Source organism: Saccopteryx bilineata, chromosome 3 (assembly GCF_036850765.1).
Source record: "Saccopteryx bilineata isolate mSacBil1 chromosome 3, mSacBil1_pri_phased_curated, whole genome shotgun sequence".
Taxonomy (NCBI): Eukaryota; Metazoa; Chordata; class Mammalia; order Chiroptera; family Emballonuridae; genus Saccopteryx; species Saccopteryx bilineata.
In genome coordinates this window covers 164358814-164382401 of record NC_089492.1, presented here as the reverse complement: position 1 = coordinate 164382401, position 23588 = coordinate 164358814, and the positions used below count along the sequence as shown (strand labels likewise).

General features: G+C 40.8%; 1 protein-coding gene across 5 annotated transcripts in view; it reads right to left on the bottom strand.

Moving 5' to 3' along the window:
* Positions 1 to 18398, bottom strand: part of PDE4DIP (phosphodiesterase 4D interacting protein) — a 201226-nt gene extending 182828 nt beyond the window's left edge. For 3 of the 5 annotated variants that reach the window (XM_066268147.1, XM_066268148.1, XM_066268149.1), the window contains exon 1: positions 18101 to 18398. In XM_066268147.1, the coding sequence (XP_066124244.1) occupies positions 18101 to 18120 (20 nt within the window). In that variant the 5' untranslated portion in view covers positions 18121 to 18398. The remainder of the gene's footprint in view (positions 1 to 18100) is intronic. The other 2 variants (XM_066268151.1, XM_066268153.1) reach the window with 1 other exon arrangement.
* Between the last annotated feature and the right edge of the window lie 5190 nt (positions 18399 to 23588).

The following is a 23588-nucleotide window of genomic DNA, read 5'->3' as shown; positions in this document are numbered from 1 at the left end:
GCCAGAAGTAATGGGGTAGGGAAATGGCAATTTTCAGTAAGGTTTCTCTGAAAAGCACTACGGGTAGCCATGGGGTATTTGGGGAAGGAGTCTTCTAAGCAGAGAAAATCAAACGCTAAGGCTCTTAGGAGGGAGCACACCAGAGCAATTTTGGAACAAACAGTAAGGAGTCCAGTGTGGCTGGGCAAAGTGAGTACAAGGTGAGTAGTAGGAGGTGAGGTCAGGGGAGTAATGGGGAGGCTGAGCGGGAGCAGATTATATAAAGCCTTTTGGAACACTGAGAAGTATTTAGCCACTGGAAACTTGTGAGTCAAAAAGAGAGGTGAATTGAGTGATGAATGTTCTAAAAGGGCTGGCTACTGTTTTGACAATAGACCGGCTGAGTGGGGAAGGCAGAAACAGGGGATTGCAATACAATGAGATGCTTTCAACATTTAGCTTATTCCTTAAACCTTGAGAACTCCCAGTTGGTTGCTCCAAAAATAATTCTGTAGACAGAGATTTAGAGGGCTTCCCTTTTTAAAAGCCAGAAGACAGCCTAGCCTATGGTGGTATAGTGGATAATAAGACAGCAACCTGAAACACTGAGGTCATTAGTTCAAAACCCTGGGCCTGCCTGGTCAAGGCTCATATGGGAAGCAACTGCTATGAGTTGTTGTCTCCCCCTCTTCCCCACCTTACTCTCTCTCTGTTTAAAATCTATAAATAAAATCTTTAAAAATAAATAATAACTAAAGCCAGAAGACATTCACGGGGAGGCAGAAGAGAGCCTGGCATTTGTCTAGAAATTGCTGATGTTCATCCTTCTCTGCCTCAGGTCTGGATTTTGGCACAAATTTTCACTTTTTAAGTTTCAGATGGAACCTGACCAGTAGTGGTGCAATGGACAGAGTGTCAATCTGGAACGCTGAGGTCCCCAGTTCAAAACCCCAAGTTCTCTGGCTTGAGTGTGGGCTTGACAGCTTGAATGTGGGGTCACTGGCTTGAGCACGGGATCATTGATATGATACCAAGCTTGCTGGCAGGATCCCAAAGGTCACTGGCTTGATCAAGTGGTCACTGGTTCTGCTTGAGTGCCCTGGTCAAAGTACATATGAGAAGTTGTCAATGAACAACTAAAGTGAAGCAACTATGAGTTGCACTCTCTCTCTAAAAAAAAAAAGGAAAAAAAAGTTCCAGATGGAAATGAAAGAACCAGGAAGGACACAGTGGTCTACACACACAACCTCCTGATTCTCGACAATTCAAAAGCAGATCACCAGTCGGTGGCTCCTCCCAGGTCTCCGTCTCTTTCCCTTTCCACTTCTCATAAAAACTTTCCTTGAAAAGTGAACAATGAAAGAGATGAATGTACTACTTGGATGTTGAAACTATCATCTAGAGCAGGGGTAGTCAACCTTTTTATACCTACCACCCACTTTTGTATCTCTGTTAGTAGTAAAATTTTCTAATCGCCCACTGGTTCCACAGTAATGGTGATTTATAAAGTAGGGGAGTCACTTTACTTTATAAAATTTATAAAGCAGAGTTACAGCAAGTTAAAGCATATAATAATAATTACTTACCAAGTACTTTATGTTGGATTTTTGCTAAGTTTGGCAGAATAAATCTTTATAAAACAACTTACTATAGTTAAATCTATCTTTTTATTTATACTTTGGTTGCTTCGCTACCGCCCACCATGAAAGCTGGAATGCCCACTAGTGGGCAGTAGGGACCAGGTTGACTACCACTGAGCTAGAACAATATCTTGAAAAATTTGTAGGGAATAAAACTTATACTGAGCTGCTTCTATCCATGTATTAGATGAATTCCCTTATGCTCAGCCCACAGACTGAGGTAGACATCAGGAGAAGGGTCATTCCTCAACGCAAATCCCACAATCAGCCCACCCAATGTGTCTTATTTGGTTAACACAAAGTTGACTCATTTCTAACTTCTCTAGGAAAATGAACGGGCCACAATGGGATAAGCTGTGGCCTTTAAAAAGAACAGACGTGTTCTCCAGTTTGTCATAGTCCCTCTCTCTCCCTGTCTTTGTAGTCATAACTTGTGAACTCATTTGTGATACTTGTCAGGCTCCTTACAGGTCTTAGAGACTGTTATCTCAATACAGATGAACTACAAACAGAATTTCATTTGTGCTGTAAAACAGTTTCGAGTAATCTATTGACTTTAGTGCGCGATTCATTAATTTGTGATTATAAGCTACTAACTGGCTTTTAAGTCACTTACCTCTTGCAGGCTTCAGTTTCCTCAAATATTTGTAAAAAAGAGTGCATGAATTTACAGGGTTCCTTGCAGTAATAATGCAATTGTATTATATTAGATGCTTAAGCATAAAACCCATTTTAATACTTTCCAAGGATCTGGGGAACTTTCCAGACATGATCTCATTCAATCTTCCTTGCTCTGAAGATTCCACATTCTGGATCAGGAGCAGGTTACAGCAAGGCCATGCATATGGGCCCCATGAGGTCCCTCACCTTCCCTAGTCCGCCCACACCCACTCTGAGCTAGCTGCTGTCCAGGATGAATCAATAACTGAAAGGATAGAGAGGTCACTTGAATGGGCTTATTGCGATCTCAGGAAATTTTTCAAAAATCACTTTAACTCTATTAACAGCTCAAGTTCCCTCTTATTGCCAGAGAGGAGGGCTCAGTCAGCTGCTCTGAAAGGTTGGTAAGAAATCTGATGCTCCTCCAGGGAAAAGGCTCATAGTGAAGAAACACAGGGTAGATGTCTAGGGGACTGCAATTTGTGACATCTGATAAACCAAAGTGCAAAGAGAATTAGAGTATGCTAGTGACAGACTCCAAGCTTGCCCCCCCCCTCTGCACACAAAACAACACATACAAAACAGTAATATATGACGGTAAATTATTCTGCATTACCCAAGTCTGGAAAAAAACTTGAAAATCCTTTGTCCTAGTTCCTCAAATTCAAGTGTTTTCTAGATTTCTTTTTTAAACACAAGTGCATGAATGACTCATGCTCAGCTTCTATGTGGATCACCAGGGAATTGAGAGCTCTCCTGCATAGATGTACATATCTATCTTTCCCTCAAGATGCTGTTACCTTAAATGGTGCTTTTCCTGTATAAATGAACTATACTTTCCTTCAATGAGCATTTTCCTTTTCTCCCTACTGCATCCATTTGTCAATACTGACACCAATTAATCTAAAATTTCACTCATTAATTTTTACCAAGACAGTCTTCTGCTTAATTTGATGAGCCAAGCATTTTCCAAGTGCAACTCATCCACCAACTGTTCACCTACTTAATTTCTGCATGGTATATTACCCACATTTTCATGATTTGCTCTTAAGTAGTTATGAAGACATTGGGTTCAAATGATACAGCAACATTCACTATCCCATATTACTAGCTTTTTCTACAGTTTTCCAAGATGACTAGGTTGAGAATGATCAAAAAACAATTGCCCCTCTCAAAGCCATCTGCTCCACTCTGATACTCTGATACTGTCAAACTGTGCTCTGATCATTTCTTCCAACAACTTTCTAGGTATGGTAGTTTCACTTATGTCGGGAATATCCATGGCACTCCGTTTTGCTTTTCTTAAAAATGGCCACTGCTGTGCTTGGTTTGGCAGTACATATACTAAAAATGGCCACTAATATAGCTCCTTTCCAAAATTTGAGCAACTTTAGTCCCACTGGTCTAGCCTCTCATAACACTGGTCTAGCCTCTCAAAACACTTCAGTTTTTCTATGTTAGCAAAGCGTGACACCACAATGGAGTTTGCGTGGAGATATTTTCTCTAATGCAGTCATAGACTGTCCTTTGCAAATTGCATTTGATGTAATTGCCTTGCTTTGGCTTGTTTAATTTATGGGCTGAGAAGAGGATTGTGACAATGGACCATATCATTCATGAGCAATGGCAAGATGGCAATTGTACTACTTCACCCTCACAAAGCAGGTCATCCAACAAGTCTTTGAAAGGTATGAAATATTAGTATCTCCAGACCAAACTCACCCTGAACTATATATTTCTAAGAGCTGTTGTCTGTCTAGGTCTCATTACCTTTTCCTTCTTAGTCTTACCTATTAAGATCATTAATATAAGGCTATTGCTTCCCATATGAATGTCCAAACTCCCAGGCCAATCACACTCACTGAGGTTGTCTGGTCCCCTTGTTCATCACCCACCACCACCCTACTTCACATCTCTAAGCCTGGGACAAAGGTCATCTCTCAGAGACATTTTTTGTCTTTAAACTTCTTTTTATATGATTTTCTTATTATAAATATAAATTCAGAAGGAGAAAAAAACCCACTACAGCAGTACCTAGAGCAAGAAAAACCAAAACAGGCTCTGGTTGCTACTTTTAGGATTTGCATTCCATTTCATAAACAATGATTGAGAAGTTGCTTGTATGGTGAGCACTGGTGATATAAAAGTGAAAAAGAAATATACCTTGGCATCAAGGTGTTCAGAGTCTATTGGGGGAGGAAGACACGATTCAAAAAGGTGATTATTAGAATAATGAGATTTAAAATAGATTTCAGAATATACATGAAATAACAATTAATTTTATCCTAACTGGGTACGAGGCGGGCTAGGAAATCTACAGATAAGAGAGAACATTAAATTCAGGCCTCGAAGGATAGGTACGGATACATAAGAAAACATGACAATGCCCCAAAATAGGAGAACGAAGGGTGTGTTCAGGGATTTCATTTTGTTCCTGCCCCTGAGTAAGCATGGGCTACCCCTAAAGACCACTTCTGACTTCCTGTTTACCTTCCCCTCCTCAAACCTTATTCAGCCAGACGCTAACTGTCAGGTAGGAGCATTGACGGGAGTCGGGGGAAGCCATTTCTTCATTTTCACATCCCTCCTCAGACACTATAGCTTTATCTAACTTCTTAGAACCCCCAAAGATGATTTCATATAATGTCTCCAAGAAAGTATCAGGGCTGATCGGCCCTCTGGTAAAAATGCCTGCAGGTACAGACTAGCAGAAACTCCCGAGAAGTGAAAAGGTGGTGGTGGGGGGGGTTAGGTTGGTATAATTCTTATTTTTTTAAAAATGAGGAACCATCTTTTGATTTAATTTACATTGCTTTTCTAATGAGTGCCCTTGATAAAAGATGAAATATGGAAGGGATAAGGCTCAGTGTGGCCTTCTCAAACAGGAGGCACATGTGATATGATGGGAAGATTGCAAAGTTGGCTGTGTTGGAGCCCTCCAGTATTAGGCACTGAACCAAACACATTCTCTCTTAATTCCCATATTCTTACACCTCACTTGGCACGAGCTTCTAGATTAGGTTCAAATGATATCTTTCTAATGTTCAAAGACCTATCGTTCATATTTTTTTTTATATCCACACTCAACCCTTGCAGATATAAATGGGCCTGAAAGAGAAGGAGAGCTGTGGCCTACTTTCTTTAATATGTGATGCTTTGGCTCTGAGAATTTATAAATGGTAGGGTTTCACAAATAGTGCCAACTTAAAAACAAAGACCCAACAATCCCTGGACTGCCTGCACACAACTTTACAGTTCAACATATTTTCTTATGCTGGAATTTTCTTCAGCACTAATCTTGAATTAAATGACCATCATTATTATTGAGACAACCACCACCACCCACCACAAATGCTACCACCATAATTTGAGTGCCCAATATTTTCTAGACATTATCTCATTCAATCCTCACAAAATCCTGTAAAACAGGCACTGTTACCCTAGTTTTATACATGGGGAAACAAGGGGCCTAGAAGGATAAAGTAACTTGCCCAAGATCAAAGAGCTATTTGGCTAGTTCGTTCAAAAACTAATTCTGACTCCAAACCTTTACTCTGCTCTAGCCACACTATTGGCACCCATGTATTTATTTACTGGGTAGATAAACCTCCTTTGTACCTGCCTTGACTCCGGGGAGATGATGCCTAGAAAGTCAGGTGAGAGGAAGGGTGGGCAGTGGTGCTGTGGGAGGAAGATCAGACTTTTTTCTAAAGATTTTATTTATTGATTTGGAGATGGGGTTTTGGAGGAGAAACTGGAAGCATCAACTCACAGTAGTTGTTTCTCATGTGTGCCTTGACCTGGCAAGGCCGGGGTCTTGAACTGCTGACCTCGGCATTCCAGGTTATTCATTATGTCACTACAGGTCAGGCAAGATAGGATTTAGATTCAGATCCTGACACAAATTTGTTTCTTAGGACATCGACTCATTTCCAATGGGCGCAGCTCACCCTTGAGTGTGTGAGTACCGGTAAAAACTGATGCCATGTGACAAATGATTAAAATCCTAAAAGGGAAGTGGCAAGTATGACTTTTTATAGAGGACCTATCCTAAAAAGTGAGTCATCCATTATTTTGTACTTCCCTATCTCTATCCAAATTTCTTCAAATATTCATGCCTTCCCTGAACCCTTCTGTGGTAATACTTGGCATTGTCCCTAACAGACAAAGGGACTGAAAGGCAGGAGAGAGAGTGGTGATGCAAATAGATACAATCAAAATTGGAGAAGCCATTAGTGAGTAAGCTGTGAGACTTCTCAGATCTTTTCTCCTTTTGCCAAGAGAGACACTGAGTATATATCTTCTATGTTCCAAATATTGCCAGCTACCACCCCCCATTTGGCACCATAATTACAACAACATACATTCAAATGCAAATAGGGTAGAAGTCACAGATACGGAGAACAAGACTATTATATATAATTTTTTCTTACCATGAGACCTATCATTATAAAACTGCAAGCTAGTATGCTTAACTGGCAAAGCCCCTATGACAAGACAGAGTATCACTCGTGAGGGGCTCCCTCTGACACTAGCTAAGTGTGGGCTGACTTGGCACGCTACAGTAACATCCAGTTTTCTCCAACACATGCTGCAATTTACACCCTGCACTCAACAGAATCTATTCACTGAGACTGACCACAGCCAATCAAACACTGGGAGACAGTTTTTCTGGAGTGCTAAGTCCTCAATGACTACAGGGAGCTACAAGCACCGTTAAGCAACTGCATCAACTTCAAATTTCATGACTTATTTTGCTCCAGCATTAAGTCTTCATCCTAAAGGAAAGTAACATTCTTTTTCTTCTTGCTACCCATCAAGGTTCAGAAAAATCATATACTACTATAAAAAGATAAAGGCAGTTCAGAAATTATACTCCTCACTTTGACCTATGAGGTTATCAGACATCTAAATATGTAATAGACTGTCTTCTCTGTCCCTTAAATCAGCCAGGACACTGATATCACTCTTTTATAAAAGACGTGAAACTAATTTGCTTGGAATTCAGCCACATCACCCAGGAATGACACAAGGGCTCTCTACCCACTTCTAAAACATCCTTTATTGAATTTATTGGAGTGACATTGGTAATAAAACTATACAGATTTCTGGTGCACAATTCTATAATACATCGTGTATATATTGCATTTTGTGTTCACCACCCCAAAATAAGTCTCCTTCCATCACCATCCGTCCTCTCTCTTCCCTCTTCAATCACCCCCCACCCTGTTTCCCTCCTGCGATCCCCACACTATTGTCTGTGTCTACAAGTTGTTTTTTTTTTCTTGGCTTAATCCTTTTTGGTCCTGGCAATGCATTCTGTACTCCTCAGTTTCCATTAACAACCACTATTCAGGAAGCACTGGGGTATGCCAGGGCAATTGGCTCAGTCTTCTCAGAGCCCAAGACCAAGCATCAAGAGATAGGTGATTCACCCCCCCCCCCCACTTTTAATTTTTTATTCCCATTATCTTTTACTGTTTCCTTTCTTAGGAATGTCTACTTCTAACAATTTGAAAAGATTATGTGCTTCTTCTGAAAATTTTGGACAGGAGAAAAGTGTATAGAAAAATATAAAAATAATTTTAAAAAGACCACTATCTAAAGGCAATATTGATAAAGGTTTTCATGTATTTACTTAAAAACGTTTTAATTGATTGATGGGTTTAGAGAGAGAAGAAGGGAGAGTGAGAGAGAAACTGATCTGTTGTTCCGCTTATTCATGTATTCATTGGTTGATTCTTGTATTGCCCTAACCAGAGATCGAACCCACAACTTTGGCGTTATTGGGTTGACATTCTAACCAACAGAGCTACCCAGCCAGAGCTTATGTATTTACTTCCAGTTCCTCTTCAGTTCACATGCCTGTGTGAATTCTACAAAATAAAAATAACAGTGAACAAACCATTGTGTTTCTTGATCTTTTATTACAGAAATCAAAGGTTTTGATGAATGTGTTTTCCGGAGGAGTCAGGTGAATGAAGGAGGAGGAAGTATTAACATTACAGACCTGACAGAGATTAGAAAGAATGAGTCTAGAATCTCCCTTCTCAGTATGGTTTTATAATATACTAAACCAGAGCTTGCAGCATGCTAGAGGATAATAAATTGACTGAGGGTTACCAAAAGTGGAGACTTTTGAAGTGGCAAGTGCTGGGAACCACTTAAACAGCTGACTCTGAGGCCAGTGCTCAGTGAGGAAATGAATGGAGAGCAGAAGGCCTGGGAGATACTGAGAAGTGGAGCAACTGGAATAAGTGATAGGCAGATGGAATATTCAGAAAGAATGAAGACATGAGGACTTGACCTTGTGGTCAGGGAATATAATTTTAGAGTTAAGGATCATAGGGATGAGGAGTTTGGAGTGAAGATGAGCTGGAAAGGGTGGCTATGCTTACAGTGTACTGAAGTGAATTAGAATTGAGGGACTGTGAGGTCAGGCTGCAATAGGATTATATATTCATGCCCGGTGATGCCTCTCAAATGACAGCACCTTGAAGGCAGGATTTTTATATCATTCACTATTATCTACCTACCATTTAAGAAGTCTAGATCTTTTTTTTTTTTTTTTTTTTTTTTTTTTTTTTTTTTTTTCTGAAGCTGGAAACAGGGAGAGACAGTCAGACAGACTCCCGCATGCGCCCGACCGGGATCCACCCGGCACGCCCCCCAGGGGCGGTGCTCTGCCCCCCAGGGGGCGATGCTCTGCCCATCCTGGGCGTCGCCATATTGCGACCAGAGCCACTCTAGCGCCTGAGGCAGAGGCCACAGAGCCATGCCCAGCGCCCGGGCCATCTTTGCTCCAATGGAGCCTTGGCTGCGGGAGGGGAAGAGAGAGACAGTGAGGAAAGCGCGGCGGAGGGGTGGAGAAGCAAATGGGCGCTTCTCCTATGTGCCCTGGCCGGGAATCGAACCCGGGTCCTCCGCACGCTAGGCCGACGCTCTACCGCTGAGCCAACCGGCCAGGGCTAAGAAGTCTAGATCTTAACAGGAATTTGATGCACATTTTTTTTCTTTTTTCTTTACTCTTTTTAGGTGAGAGAAGGGAAGATAATGAGGCAGACTCCCACATGCACCCCAACCGGGATCCACCCAGCAACTCCATCTGGGACTAATTCTCAAGTACCAAGCTATTTTTAGCACCTGAGGCTGATGTGCTCAGATGGAGCTATCTTCAGTGCCCAAGACCATGCTTGAACCAATCAAGTCACTCGTTGTAGGAGGGGAAGAGGGAGAGAAGGGGGACAGGAAGGCGAGGAGAAGCAGATAGTCATTTCTCCTGTGTATCCTGACCAGAAATTGAACCCAGGACTTCCATAGGCTAGGCCAATGCTCTATCCACTGCACCACCAGCCAGGGCCTGATGCATATTTCTTAAACAAATAAAGACAATTTGAATGTATAATGGCACCAAGCTCTGATAACCTGGTATACCCGTTCCATCATGAGATATCTACCAAACAGATAGTCACATGAGCCTTGTAGGGAATATTCTCCAGAAACTTCTAAATTGAAGATCTGATGAGTGCTATAAGCAATGTAAGATACTGAAGATTTAAAAACAAAAGACAATCCTTTCTTCCAATAACCTTAGAGTATGGAAAATACCAAGGAAAATAACTAGCTGCATGCTACAACAAAGAAGGCAGAGCGTGCTTCGCTGCAGAAACCATCCAGAACTAGGTTCCAAAAGTAATTCCAAAAGGAGGTAATGCTGTAACTAACCTCTGAAGGATAAACAAAGTTATCCTAGCAAAGCCAAGGCTAGGTGTGTAGGTGGGACAACTGGTATATTGAAGCCCACTCATAATCATTTTAGCTCAGGGTGAATAAAATAATACTCCATAGCTAGCTGCCTATTTCTGCCTGCAATAATGCTGCTCTTGTGGTGCCAATCATCTGGAAATTGCAAAGTAAAGGAAATCACAGAAGAAGCTTTCCAAAACCATCTCAGTTCCAAACTGTTCATGTTGTCACTCGGTTAACATAAATGTAACCTGATTTAAAGACATAGACTGACCTAGTTTCAAAGCAGCATACAAAAGGTGGTGTCCATAATCCTATAACCAAATACAGCATTCATTTTTTTCTCTCCTTGCAATAGACATCTTAATATGTACGCATTTTTAGGTAAATTATATCCATTGTTATTTCTTATATTAAAATTTTCTGTTTATTTCAGGAAACACTTCAAGATGGTAACAGAGATAATAGCAACAGTGAGGCACTTTAACCCAGAGAGAAGTGAAAGCTGGGAATATTGCTCCTGATTCCCCTAGGCTATCCTAACAGATGCCCCTTTATGGCAGTGTGTGCGCCTCCATTTCCCCTCTGCCATATAGGGAGTCAGGTCTTGAAAATGATATTTAAGTTGAATGCAATACCCTCTATGTTATTATGAGTTATATGATTCTAAACCCTAAGCAGACTGCAATGTATTTTCAAGAATTAGAAGTGTTTGACATAGTTATTCCCCTTCTAGACATTTATCATGCAAAAACAATCCTAGGAAAGAAGATGCTTTATGCACCTAGATGTTTATCAAGTGCATACAACAGTTAAGAATTGGAAACCTCAAGGGCTTAGGATAGAGGCATGACTGAGTCAAGTATTATTCCATCTGACTTGTTATTCTACATTTAGAATAGTAATATTCCACATTATAGAATGGTAAATATATTCTTCAATTTTATGAAATTCTAGAATCTTTTCAATTCTCTTAGCCAATCAATGTTTTCTATATCTCAGAAGTTACTGTTTCTTTACACACCTTCCACTTTGGCCATGATGAGAGGACACCTCTTCCCTAACTGGCCTTGCAAAAGCCAAGCAAGAAAGAAGTTTCTGCAAAAGCAACAAGTAGAAAAGGACTGGAAACAGAGACAGATTAAGGGGAAATATATTAGAAACGATTACAGGGCTATGAAAACATAAGTTATTATTATTATTGTTATTATAATAAATAGGCTATGACTAATGAAGTGCTTCAGCCATGAGGGAAAAAAAATAAAATTCAGGTCATTCTCATCTTGCTGACCACAGAACTCAGGTGTTCTGAGACAGAGAAAAACAAGTCTTCAGTTCATTTAAATATTTAAAACTAGAATCAGATAGAACCACTTTGGGTCATCATGACATCTCTTTTATTCTGGACTTTCTTCCAACTTTAAATGCTATTTGAATTTTGCCAGAGACAACTTGTGGAATGTTCTGAGCCAACTTTGGAATTTTATTTATATAATACGGTAAATTTTAATAGGAGTAGTAAGTGTTACAGGGCACCCACTGAATGAATGGGTGCTCCACACAGCCATGAATAAATGACCCCTGAGTCCCACAGAATGGAGAAGGCACTGTGATGGAGAGGAGTCAACCAACTTATCCTTTCTGAGACAAACACAACTTATCTTTGGCCTTCTGGTTCTTTAAATTCATGTAAGTGGAGAGAATGTGGCAGGACCTTGTCTGATCTAGTGTGTGGGAAATACGTAGTGGGGAAAGCAGAAACTAAAATAAAGTTCTCAAGCCAAGATCCAGGTATGGGCTCACTTAAATCAGATCAGAGTTTATCCGAGCTGTGAAAGCAGAGAGATTCCTTCACCAAATGCAGAAAATTAATTGCTAGAAGTGCTGAATGTTAAACAGGAAATCCAACATCCAAAGATGTCTAGAAAATAGAATTATGAAAAGGAGCTTTTCCCTAACATGCAAGGCAGCAGCACCAAGGTAAGCAAAGGTATCAAAATCAACCAGATCTTCATGCTGCAACGTTTACTTAACCTTCCTAGTTCAGCTGCCACATCTATAAATAGGGGAAACTACATCTCTGGTTGCCGCTATGCATTAGTAAATGGGACTCTGCTAATTTACTATGAATTCAAAGAGAAATAAAGGTCCCAGCTTCCTCTAGCTTAAGAGTATTGATTGAGCAGGAAAAAAGCAAATAATCTATATCAATGGGAATTATTTAAGTGCAATTCAACTGCATCTTCTCTTACTCGAATGGTACACTTTAGCTATGTGGGAAAGAAGAAAAAATTCTTCAGTTGTGAGACCAAGCCACTATTTTTCTTGGATGTTTCTTCCCTTCCTCAGATTTTCACAGCCACAGCAGGCAAATACAATTAATGCTTGCATTTTATCAAATCAAATTATGGGTTAATATAAAACAAAACAGAACAGGTTAATTAATTTGTTTTCCTTTTCTACACTTCAGTCTTATAGGTAGCCCTTAAACATTTCAAGTTCACTTTTTCTTGAGTTACTTGTTCAGGGAAATCCTATAAGGTTCACATATAATTCAGCTGACTTTTATTCAGCTTTTCCATATGCTAGGAACCAGAACATTTCCACCTAAAAAGGGAAGAGAATTAGTAATTACTTTTCCAGCATTCAGCAGTGTGGTAGGCTGAACAGCGGCCCTACGAAGAAGTCGACGTTTCTAGTATCTGTGAATATGCTGCTTTATGCAGCAAAAGAAACTTTCTGATGGGATTACAAGTTTTGAGATAGAGAAATTATCCTGAATTATTCAGTTAGGCCCCACAAGACCACAAGGGACCTTGTAAGAGATAAACAGGAGAGTAAGAATAAGAGGAGATGAGATGAACAGAGGTTAGAGTGATGCTATTTCTGGAAAGGGACCATGAACCAGGGAGTGTGGGAAGCCTCCAGAAGCTGGAAAAGGCAAGGGATGGAACACCGTCCTGCTGACACCTTAATTTTAGCCTAGAAGACCAATTTTCAGACTTCTGACCTTCAGAACTGCAAATAATAAGTTCATGTGTTTAAGTCATGAAGCTCATGGTCATTCTGACAGCATCAAAAGAAACTACTACAAACGGACTCTGAAACATCCACACGGTTCTAGGAAATTGTTAGTTCAGATAGATGAACTCTAAAAATTAAGAGCAGCAGAAGCTATTTGTCTAATTGGATTTACAAGGTCAGCAAAACTGTCCTCATCACCAGGTTCCCCGTCATCTCCTTCAGCTTATTCCTTTGACATCCCCTACCCTATTAATGGATATCAGTTTGATTAGTGATCAAACCAGCTTTTTATAAGGCTTATGGGCTCTGGCCAGTTGGCTCAGTGGTAGAGCATCAACCTGGCATGTGGAAATGCCAGGTTCGATTTTCAGTCAGGGCACACAGGAGAAGCAACCAGCTGCTTATTCCCCCTTCCCCCTTCTCTCGCTCTCTCTCTTCCCCTCCCGCAGCCTGGCTTAATTGATTCAAGTACATCAGCCCTAGCCTGGGTGGGTGCTGAGGATGGCTCTGTGGATCCTTCCCCTTGGGCACTAAGAGTAGCTTGGTTGTGAGATGAGCAGAGCATCGTCCCTAGACAGGGGTGCCAGCTGGATCCCAGTGGGGTGCACGCAGGAGTCTGTCTCTCTTATCTCCACTCCTCTCACTTAAAAATAATAATAATAATTTTAAAAACAATATATATTAAAATAAATAAAAGATAAAATAAAAATATCAGGCTTATGTATTCATGTAAAATTTGTCATTCATTCTCTCTCCAAATGTTTACCGTATTTTCCCACATATAAGATGCACCCTTTTTTGAAAATTTTGGGGTCTAAAAACTGGGGGCATCTTATACAGTGGTTGTAATTATTTTACTTGCTTTTTCCCACTTTTTTGCGCTTGTTTTTGCACTCATTGTTGAAGACAGTGATTTGCCATCAGACACAGATGGCACAGTGGATAGAGCGTCGGACTAGGATGTGGAAGATCCAGGTTCAAGACCCTGAGGTCACCAGCTTGAGCACAGGCTCATCTGGTTTGAGCAAAAGCTCACCAGCTTGGACCCAAGGTCGCTGGCTCGAGCAAGGGGTTACTCGGTTTGCTGAAGGCCTGCGGTCAAGGCACATATGAGAAAGCAATCAATGAACAGCTAAAATGTCACAATGAAAAACTGATGATTGATGCTTCTCATCTCTCTCTGTTCCTGTCTGTCTGTTCCTATCTATCCCTCTCTCTGACTCCCTCTCTGTCTCTGTAAAAAAAACAAACAAAACAAAAACAAACAAACAAAAACTTGAGTTCAATAACTTTATGTAATACATCTTTTTTCAAATTTCGGGCCCCATAATTAAAGCGAGACTTATATATACATGGGAGCGACTTATACATGGGAAAATACGGTAATCAAAGAGTCTGGCAATAGTCAGGCAAGACTCCTGTGAACAAATACTCCCACTAATCTGTATAGCAGGGAAGATGTGTATAGCTGGGAGTAGGGGATATTTAACTTTGAGAACTCAAATACTCATCCTTTTTTGGAAGACTAAACAAGATAAAGAGTATGTGGGCTCATTGGAAGAACCAGAGCTGCCAAGAATAAAACTTGGAAACAGACTCAGTCTTAAACTTACTCATAAGCTTAAGAGTAGTCAAGTTAAGTAGCCAGCTTCAGAACCATTTCAGAAACTGAGTCACCCATGAGTTTCCATTTAAATAAAGCTATTAAGAACACAGCCTTTGGCCTGACCAGGTGGTGGCGCAGTGGATAGAGCGTCGGACTGGGATGCGGAAGGACCCAGGTTCGAGACCCCGAGGTCACCAGCTTGAGTGTGGGCTCATCTGGCAAAGAGCTCACCAGCTTAGACCCAAGGTCGCTGGCTCCAGCAGGGGGTTACTCGGTCTGCTGAAGGCCCACGGTCAAGGCACATGTGAGAAAGCAATCAATGAACAACTAAGAAGTCGCAACGCGCAACGAGAAACTGATGATTGATGCTTCTCATCTCTCTCCGTTCCTGTCTGTCTGTCCCTGTCTATATCTGCCTCTGTAAAAAAAAAAAAAAAAAAAAAAAAAGAACACAGCCTTTGGAATCAGATAGTTACAGGCTGTATGTCTCCCTCATCTGTGCACATTACCTGAAAATATTATTTAATATCTCTTAAGTTCAATTTTCTTATCCTTAAGAGGAGTATAATAACATTTACCTTATACCTCATAGGATTGTGAGGCTTAGGTAAAATAAATTATGAAAAGGAATTAACAACACACAAGCTAATGAATGCAAGCTTAATAAATGATAGCTTTGTAGTTAATTTTTTATTCTTTGAATGCTCCAGGCTGTGCTGCTTCCCTGCGCTCCCAGAGCCGCCAACACCCACATCTGCCTTAGCCTCTCTCTAGCACAATTACAGAGCCTGAGAAAGTCAACCCTCCAAGGCAGAAACCAGTCTCAGTTTTACCTTAGCATTTAGCACAGTGCCTGATCTGTACTGGGCTCTCATATTTTAAATAATGAACTGATCTTAGCTGTGAGTTAGAAAGTATCTGAGACATCAGTTACAATATATGATTAAAGGATTTTTCCATGTGTGACCCATTAGGTGGTGAAATAAATTTAGCAAGTCACACCAGCATTTATTTTTTAAAGAAAAGCAATACGGTAGAAAAGATCAGAGTACAAAACACATAGTAAGGTTAAGTATTGTTACATAAAACTTGTTTCAGTTGCATATGGGAGTGTACTTGGTGGCAATGTTAACACATTTCTTATTGTGGCTAGGGGTTAAAAAAAAGTGTGAGCATTCTGACTGATTCAGCTCACCAACATTTGGTATTTTCTGTCTTTTTTCATTTCAGACAGTCTGATAGGTATATATGATACAGCACTGTGGTTCTCATTCACATTTCCCTGATTATTAGTGATGTGGAGCATCTCACTGTGTCACTGTCCTCTTGAAATCCTCTTTATAAGTGCTTTAAAAAACTATTTGGCAGTATCTGCTAGAGTTAAACATGCATTTCCTATTACCCAGAAATTCTATTTCTATGTCTTTACACAACAGAAATATGTTCCCCCAAAAACATGTACAGAAATATTCTGAGTGACACCACTCATAATAGCCCCAAACTAGAAATTACCCAAATGCTCATTAACAATAGAATGGATAAATAAATTTGACATATTTACACACAATACAATCCCACATAGAAGCAAAACTGAATGAACTACAACTATGCGCAACAATGTCAAAGAATCCCGCAAGCACACAATGGAGTGACTGGAGCCAGACACAAAGAGTACACAGTGGATAGCTTCAGTTACATAAAGTTCAAAACCAGGCAAAACTAATTTTGGTGTTAAAAATGAGAATAATGGTTATCCTTAAGGTCACGAGGGCTTCAGGGGTGTGGGCAATGTTCTCTTTCTTGGTCTGAGTACCCATTACATGGGTATACTCAGTTTTTGAAATTAGCTGGACTATAAACATATATTTTGTAATTTTTCTAAATTATTTCAGAATTCAAAATTGTTTTGTCTAAAAATAAAGTTCAAAAGTTAATAATACTATTTTTTTAAATGTGAAAAACACATGCAGAGCAAGAATCCCTGAGACACTCCCTCTCATTACCATCAAGTGGTCATCAAGCCTTTGTTGAGTACCTCCAGGGTCAGGAATCTATTTACTGCCCCTGTAAGTCACATGCCAGAAAGCCTTCCACTTACTCTCAGCCGTAACTTGCCTCCCCACAACTTGCTCCCGTCAGGTGTTCTGTCCTAACAGATTCCAAACAGACCTATTCCCTCTACCACCAGCTGCTCTTCAAATAGTTGCAAGGAGCTACCATATAACCTGCTCCACAAGTCTTCACTTCTCCAGACTAAAGAGCTCCAGGTCCTGCATACACCCCTCACGGTACAGTTTTTAGTCCCTCTTATCTCTCGATTGCCTTCCTTTTACCTCGTGATGCCCAGAACAGAGCACAGTCCCCTAGGAAAGGCCTGAGAAGACCAGAAAAGAGTGAAGAGTGGAATCATCACTTGTAAATCTAGATGGTGTACTTCTTACCAGCACACCCTAAGCTTCAATTTGCCCTTTCTTTAACATTCACATTATACAGTTCTCTCCTGTCGAGCAGTTGGCTAGAACTCCTCAGGTCTTTTTCACAAGTATGGTTAAGTCCACATTTACTGTCTGTGTTTGTCCAGCCTGGGAGCTCCCTTAGGACTCGGAACACCCTTTGAACCCACTCCAATTCTCTAAAGCCAAGTCTTGGAGATGGAGGAATCTCGCTTACGGAAATGCCTCTGAATAGTCTCTCCACCTGCCTTCCCACTGAAAACAAAAACGAAGTTTCGGTCTCAACACATCATCTCTTATATTTGAGTGAGCTCCATGGTAAAGTATATTTGGGGGAAGGAGTGGGAGACAGATAAAACAGAATTCCACCAGGCAGCTCCAAACCATGACCTAAAAGCTGGCTGTAGCCCTGGCTTCCACAATGCCTGCCTGAGCAATGAAGGGGACCCGGGTCTCTCTTTCTCCTTTCCTCTCCCACAGTCAGCTCCAACTGGAGGCTTCAGAGATGAGCATGGCTGGGCTCTGCTCACTCAGCCCTCTGCCTTTGTATGACTCGTGGAGGGCGACGTTAGGAAAGGAAAACGTGGCAGGGAGAGGAGGAAGTGTGATATTTTTCTATTTTTCAAGGTATCTGAAATCAAAGGTATTTCTAAAGAAAGATCTGCGGGAATCGCTCATCTATGGAACAAGGAAAAGACAGAGAAACATTTTTACAAAAACTCCCAGGCAGCCTCACGGGTATTTTTAATATCAAGACTCGGTGGAGGGGAGATTCGTGGGGCAAGGACCCGTCCGAGAATCGAACGTGTGCAGGAGGACCGAGAGCAAAGGGCTGGGAGCCAGGGAGGGCGAGGCGACATAAGGAGAAGCTGTCCAAGGCCCCTAGTGGCGAGCGGCGACCTCTCGGTAAAGGCGCGGGGCTGGGGCTGGGGCTGGGGGCTGAAGGGAGGAAAACAAAATCCGGGAGTGGCGAGGAAGTAGCCATCACCCACCTTGTCCACGTCTGCTCCATTTTCCAGGCGCTGTCCTCACTCTCGGGGCGCTCGTCAGCCGGGAGGGGAAGCAGCCTGGGAAAAAGAGAAGGCTCGCCCACGAGTCTCCAGTTCAAAGAGCAGCAGCCTTTTCCTCCCCAGCTCGCTCCTTCTGAGTCCGCCAAGAGAGAGCTCTGCTCCTGGTTGTTTTTAGAAAACCCGATTTGACGTGGCCGAACCTCCAGCTAACGGTGCGACGGGCACAAGGGAGGGACTGTTCTCAGGAGGAAGCCGGACGCCCGGAGCTGTTTTGGGAGCTGGGCAGACAGCGCAGGCTGAGACACGACTGGCTGGCACGAGTGGCTCGGCACCAGCTGAGCTGTCAACCGCGAGGGGAGGCGGGGCTCCAACGGCCCCAGCGCAGGGGCTGAGCCGGCCCAGGTTACTTGCCGCTGGTCCACACCCTCCAGCTTTCCCTGCCTTGAGGATGATGGCAGAAGGATAGAGGGCTTACTTCGCACCAAACCTCTGTCACCTCGCCTACTCCACCGAGGGGCTTTGGAAAAAAACAACCAACTGTTGGGAGAATTTAGAGAGGAGGTCCTCTGTGTGCCTGCACCGCCCCACCCACAGGGAATCCCGAGGCAGAGCTGGAGTGGAGAAAGGTTTTAGACGCACTCCTGGCTGAATGCAGATAAATGCACATACTACATAAATGGTCATAAACGTGTTGTTACTTTCCTAGAGATCTGACATGTCAGTCTTATCATTAATTTGGAGGCAGGAACCTTTCTCAGGAAGGGAAGTATCCTAACAAAACCCTGCAGCCTTCTCAGCTATCTCCATTTCAGATATCTCTGGTTTTATGGTATTCTATCTTTCTGGGTTTCAGTTCCCCAAGCACAGAAGCAACTGGGATCTACCACTAGCTGCAAGAGGACAAAGGGCTCTGGAACTTCCCAGAACACTAGAAAAGCTTCAAGACACTGGCCATCAGGACCTAGAATCTCTCCCTTACAACAGTTCTAAAATCATGGAAAAGGCCCTTTGGAAATAGCACTGCCTGAGACCCTGGGCTATCTATTTATGTAACAAGATTTAAACAAGTCAGACATGCTATAATTAAAGTGGTTAGAGCCCTGAAGTTCCTTTTTAGCTCTAAAATAAAACCTTTTTATTGAGTGACATAATCATTGTTATTATTAGCATTACCACTGACTTTTTAATTTGTAGAAAATTTTATAGTGCCCACATGTGGCAGTACTGATTTATAGTTATTTCTCGGAGGATAAATTTGAGGCCCTAAAAGGCTGAAAGTCTCTGTTAAGGATGTTTTCTACAAAGTATGGCCCTAGAGACATGCTCTCTGAAGATCAGATCAACAAGGCTTCTCTAGAATAAAGTGGTATCCTAGCAGTTAAACTCAGGAAGGACCCTCCCATGACTGAGATTTTGGGAACTTGTATCCTGGGGCAAACTGTCACCCTGCTTCCCATCTCTTGGATTAGTTCTCATACTTATCAGTATAGAATAGAAGCTGGGCAGGTACGATAACACTAAAACTTTTGAGAGTTTAGAGGAACTGTCTAAAAGACCCCCAAACCTTAACACTTAACTTCTACCTAAGGCCATAGTGCTGCAGAACTTAGAATATTTTCAGCAAACATTTTAAAACATTTAATGAGACAAGGCTCACAGGCCACCGGTCTTGAAAAGATTCTACTGCTGCCTCTGAAGGAATTAAAAGGGAGAGGGCAGGGAAAATCAGGTTTCTGCCCTCCATCTCAAAGTTGTCACTATATTTAGTTTTGTGTCAAATCAAATTATGGGCTAGTGAGTTTGGAGAGGAACTCTTGTCTATAGCCAGACATGCACTACATTCAAGAAATGATATATTAACTATATAAAGTGTGAGATCTCAGAAGTGAGGCTAGAAAATATGCTCATTTGTTCTTAAAATTACTTTTTTACAAAGTTCATCATATAGTCAATGTAAAATATTTGAAAAACACAGAAAAGTATGTAGAAAGTAAATTACCCGCACTCCCCAGAGATAATCAATATTAAAATTCATTTAATTTATTTCCAATCTTTTAAAAATGTATTTTCTAAACCAATGACTCTTACACAAACACACACACACACGTATATTGAGAAATGTGTTGTTTTAGATATTACATTTATTATCAAAAAAGAAACTTTTTGTTATATTTTGAAAACAACCCATTCACCCTCCAGCACAACTGTTGAAATTTTTCCATATTCCTCTAGTCATTATCCATATATATTACATATCCATTCATAGAGTTACAACTACAACTTAGACATAAATTTATAACCTCCTTTTTTCACTTGTTAAATATTTGACCATGTTATTAGTGAGTGTTCATATTCATATTCTAATGATTGTATATTATATAATATCAACATAACCATAGTTTATTTAATAATGTTCTATTACTGCACACTTATTCTATTTCTAGTATTAGACTTATAAACAATATGTTAATGAAGTTTCATGCATTCATTATTTTAGTGTTTTGAAGGTATAAGAATTTTATGGTAAAAGGACTAATTTTATCATCTTACATAGCCTCAACAGCACTAGGATTCATCATTTTATTTTTTCTTGTTACTTAGTAGATAAGAAATAATTTGATAGTTAGGATATTTTATTTTTATTTATTGATTTTAGGGAGATAGTAAGGAGGGAGAGACAGACAGACAGAATCATTGATTTGTTTCTGTATGTGCCCTAACTGGGAATCAAATTGACAAACTCTGTGCTTCAGGACAAAGCTCTAACCAACCAAGCTCTCCAGCCAGGGCATGGATATTTTAGATATATATATATATTTAACATCACTGCATTTTACTTTCTATTTCTCAGAATACTAACTAATAAGTTCTTTTCCATATACTGATATACAAACTATTATCTGTAGTAGCCAATCATCATGAATTCTGTTGTGTTGAATCACTGTATATTATATATATTAGAGCAGGGGTAGTCAACCTTTTTATACCTTCTGCCCACTTTTGTATCTCTGTTAGTAGTAAAATTTTCTAACCGCTCACTGGCTCCACAGTAATGGTGATTTATAAAGTAGGGGAGTCACTTCACTTTACAAAATTTATAAAGCAGAGTTACAGCAAGTTAAAGCATATAATAATAATTACTCACCAAGTACTTTATGTTGGATTTTTGCTAAGTTTGGCAGAATAAATTTTTATAAAACAACTTACTATAGTTAAATCTATCTTTTTATTTATACTTTGGTTGCTCCACTACCGCCCACCATGAAAGTTGGAATGCCTACTAGTGGGCAGTAGGGACCAGGTTGACTACCATTGTATTAGACCATATTAGTCACCTTTTTGCTGAAACAATGCTGCTTAACAAAGAACTCCCAAATCTCAGTATTGTACAACAAATATCCATTTCCACTCAAATATCTGTGTTTCAGGATTGAATTGGTCATGCATGGGTCAAATCTACTCCATGTATCTCTCATTCCAGGATCCACACTGAAGAAGCAGTAGCAGCTACCTGAGAAATATTGTTCTCAAAGTAGAACACAGGAGTGCAGGAGAGGTGAGTATTTGTGGAACAATAATACAATCTACCAGTTACTCTATTTCCTTCTTTTTGTTAAGCTTTTCTCCTTGCGGATACATGGTAATTTTTCCTTCCCTACACCATTTAAAATTAGGTGTGGCTTTTGGCCAATGAAATATAACTTCTTTTGGCCATTGAAATGAGAGAAAGTCACCATCTAGCCATTTCTAGGTAGAATGTAGAAAATTTTAAGAGCCAGTATACAATAGGCAACTGTCAATTTCCACTGTTGTATTGATCCTTGAAGATCAGTATGTGTCAAGATGAAAGTTTAATCAACCTGGGTCTCTGGATGACTCTAATGACCAGCATTCCTACTGACCCAATTGAGCATAAGCAATATGTAAGAAATACATTTTTGTTTTGTTAAGTCACTGAAATCAGGGAATTCTTTATTGCTGAAGCATAACCTGGCTATCTCGACGTATTATTTTATTTTTTAATTCATTTCGAGACTAAGGCAGAGAGAGACTGTAGGTCCCAGTGCTCATTATGTAGAAGGTCAAATATGTTCTGTCACAGTTTTCTGGATTAGAATTCACAGAATCTGGGTAGTTAATGTTGATAAATTAAACCAGTTACGTTAATCTTTCCTGAATATACTACTCTTGAACCTGTCAACTGATTGTGCTTCAGGAAATGTTTGAATTAATGACAAAGGACAAAAAATAAGAAGGCATCTATCTTAGAGTTGGCTGCAAATATTCCAATTGTACTTTAACCATCCATTAAGATTTTCTATTCCTTTTTTTCCTTTCTCCTCCCCCGCTTGATTCTGGATAGAAAGGACTATTGATCTGGATGTGGATTACTCTGTGAACTTTTGTTATAAAGCAATAACAAAAATAATCACACCTGCCTGACCTGTGGTGGTGCAGTGGATAAAGCATCAACCTGGAATGCTGAGGTCACTGGTTTGAAACCCTGGGCTTGCCTGGTCAAGACACGTATGGGAGTTGATGCTTACTGCTCCTCCCCCACTTCTCTCTCTCCCTTTCTCATTCCCTCTTTTTCATCTCTCCCTAAAAATGAATGAGTGAATAATAAATAAATTAATTAATTAATTTAAAAAAAGATTTAAAAGTGTTGTATGTACTGATTCCTTCCATCCTCAAAATAATGTAATGACATGGACTCTAGTTATCTCTGTTCTGTAAATGACTCATGTAGAGCACAGGCAGGAGGTAAATTATATTGCCTACATTCACAAAGCTGAGATCTGAAATCACTTCAGCTCCAGAACATCATGCCTAACCACTCACTATGCACTGTATACTGCTTTTCTGATTTTGACCCCTTACATTCACTGAGACTTACAGAGGGGAAACTATCTCTGCAACATCTGTCCCTTCACTGATCACTGCAATTCTGCAATTGGTTCAGCTAACTTGGTTAGTCAGCAGATGTTGGTTCAGCTAACTTGGTTAGTCAGCAGATGTCTCCTTTGTCTTTCAAAGCTCCATGTCATTCTCTCTAACCTTGGGTTTAAAATATGTCCTCTCCAGGCCCTGGCCGATTTGCTCAGTAGTAGAGCGTCAGCCCGGCATATGGAAGTCCTGGATTCTATTACTGGCCAGGGCACACAGAAGAAGCACCCATCTGCTTCTCCACCCTTCCCCCTCTCCTTTCTCGCTATTTCTCTTCCCTCCCCGCAGCCAAGGCTCTATTGGAGCTAAGTTGGCTCAGGCACTGAGGATGGCTTTATGGCCTCCACCTCAGGCGCTAGAATGGCTCCAGTTGCAATGGAGTAGCGCCCCAGATGGGCAAATCATCCCCCTCGGTGAGCATGCCGGGTGCATCCTGGTCGGCACATGCAGGAGTCTGTCTCTCTGCCTCCCTGATTTTCACTCCAGAAAAATACAAAATAAACACCCAAAACCTCAAAAAACA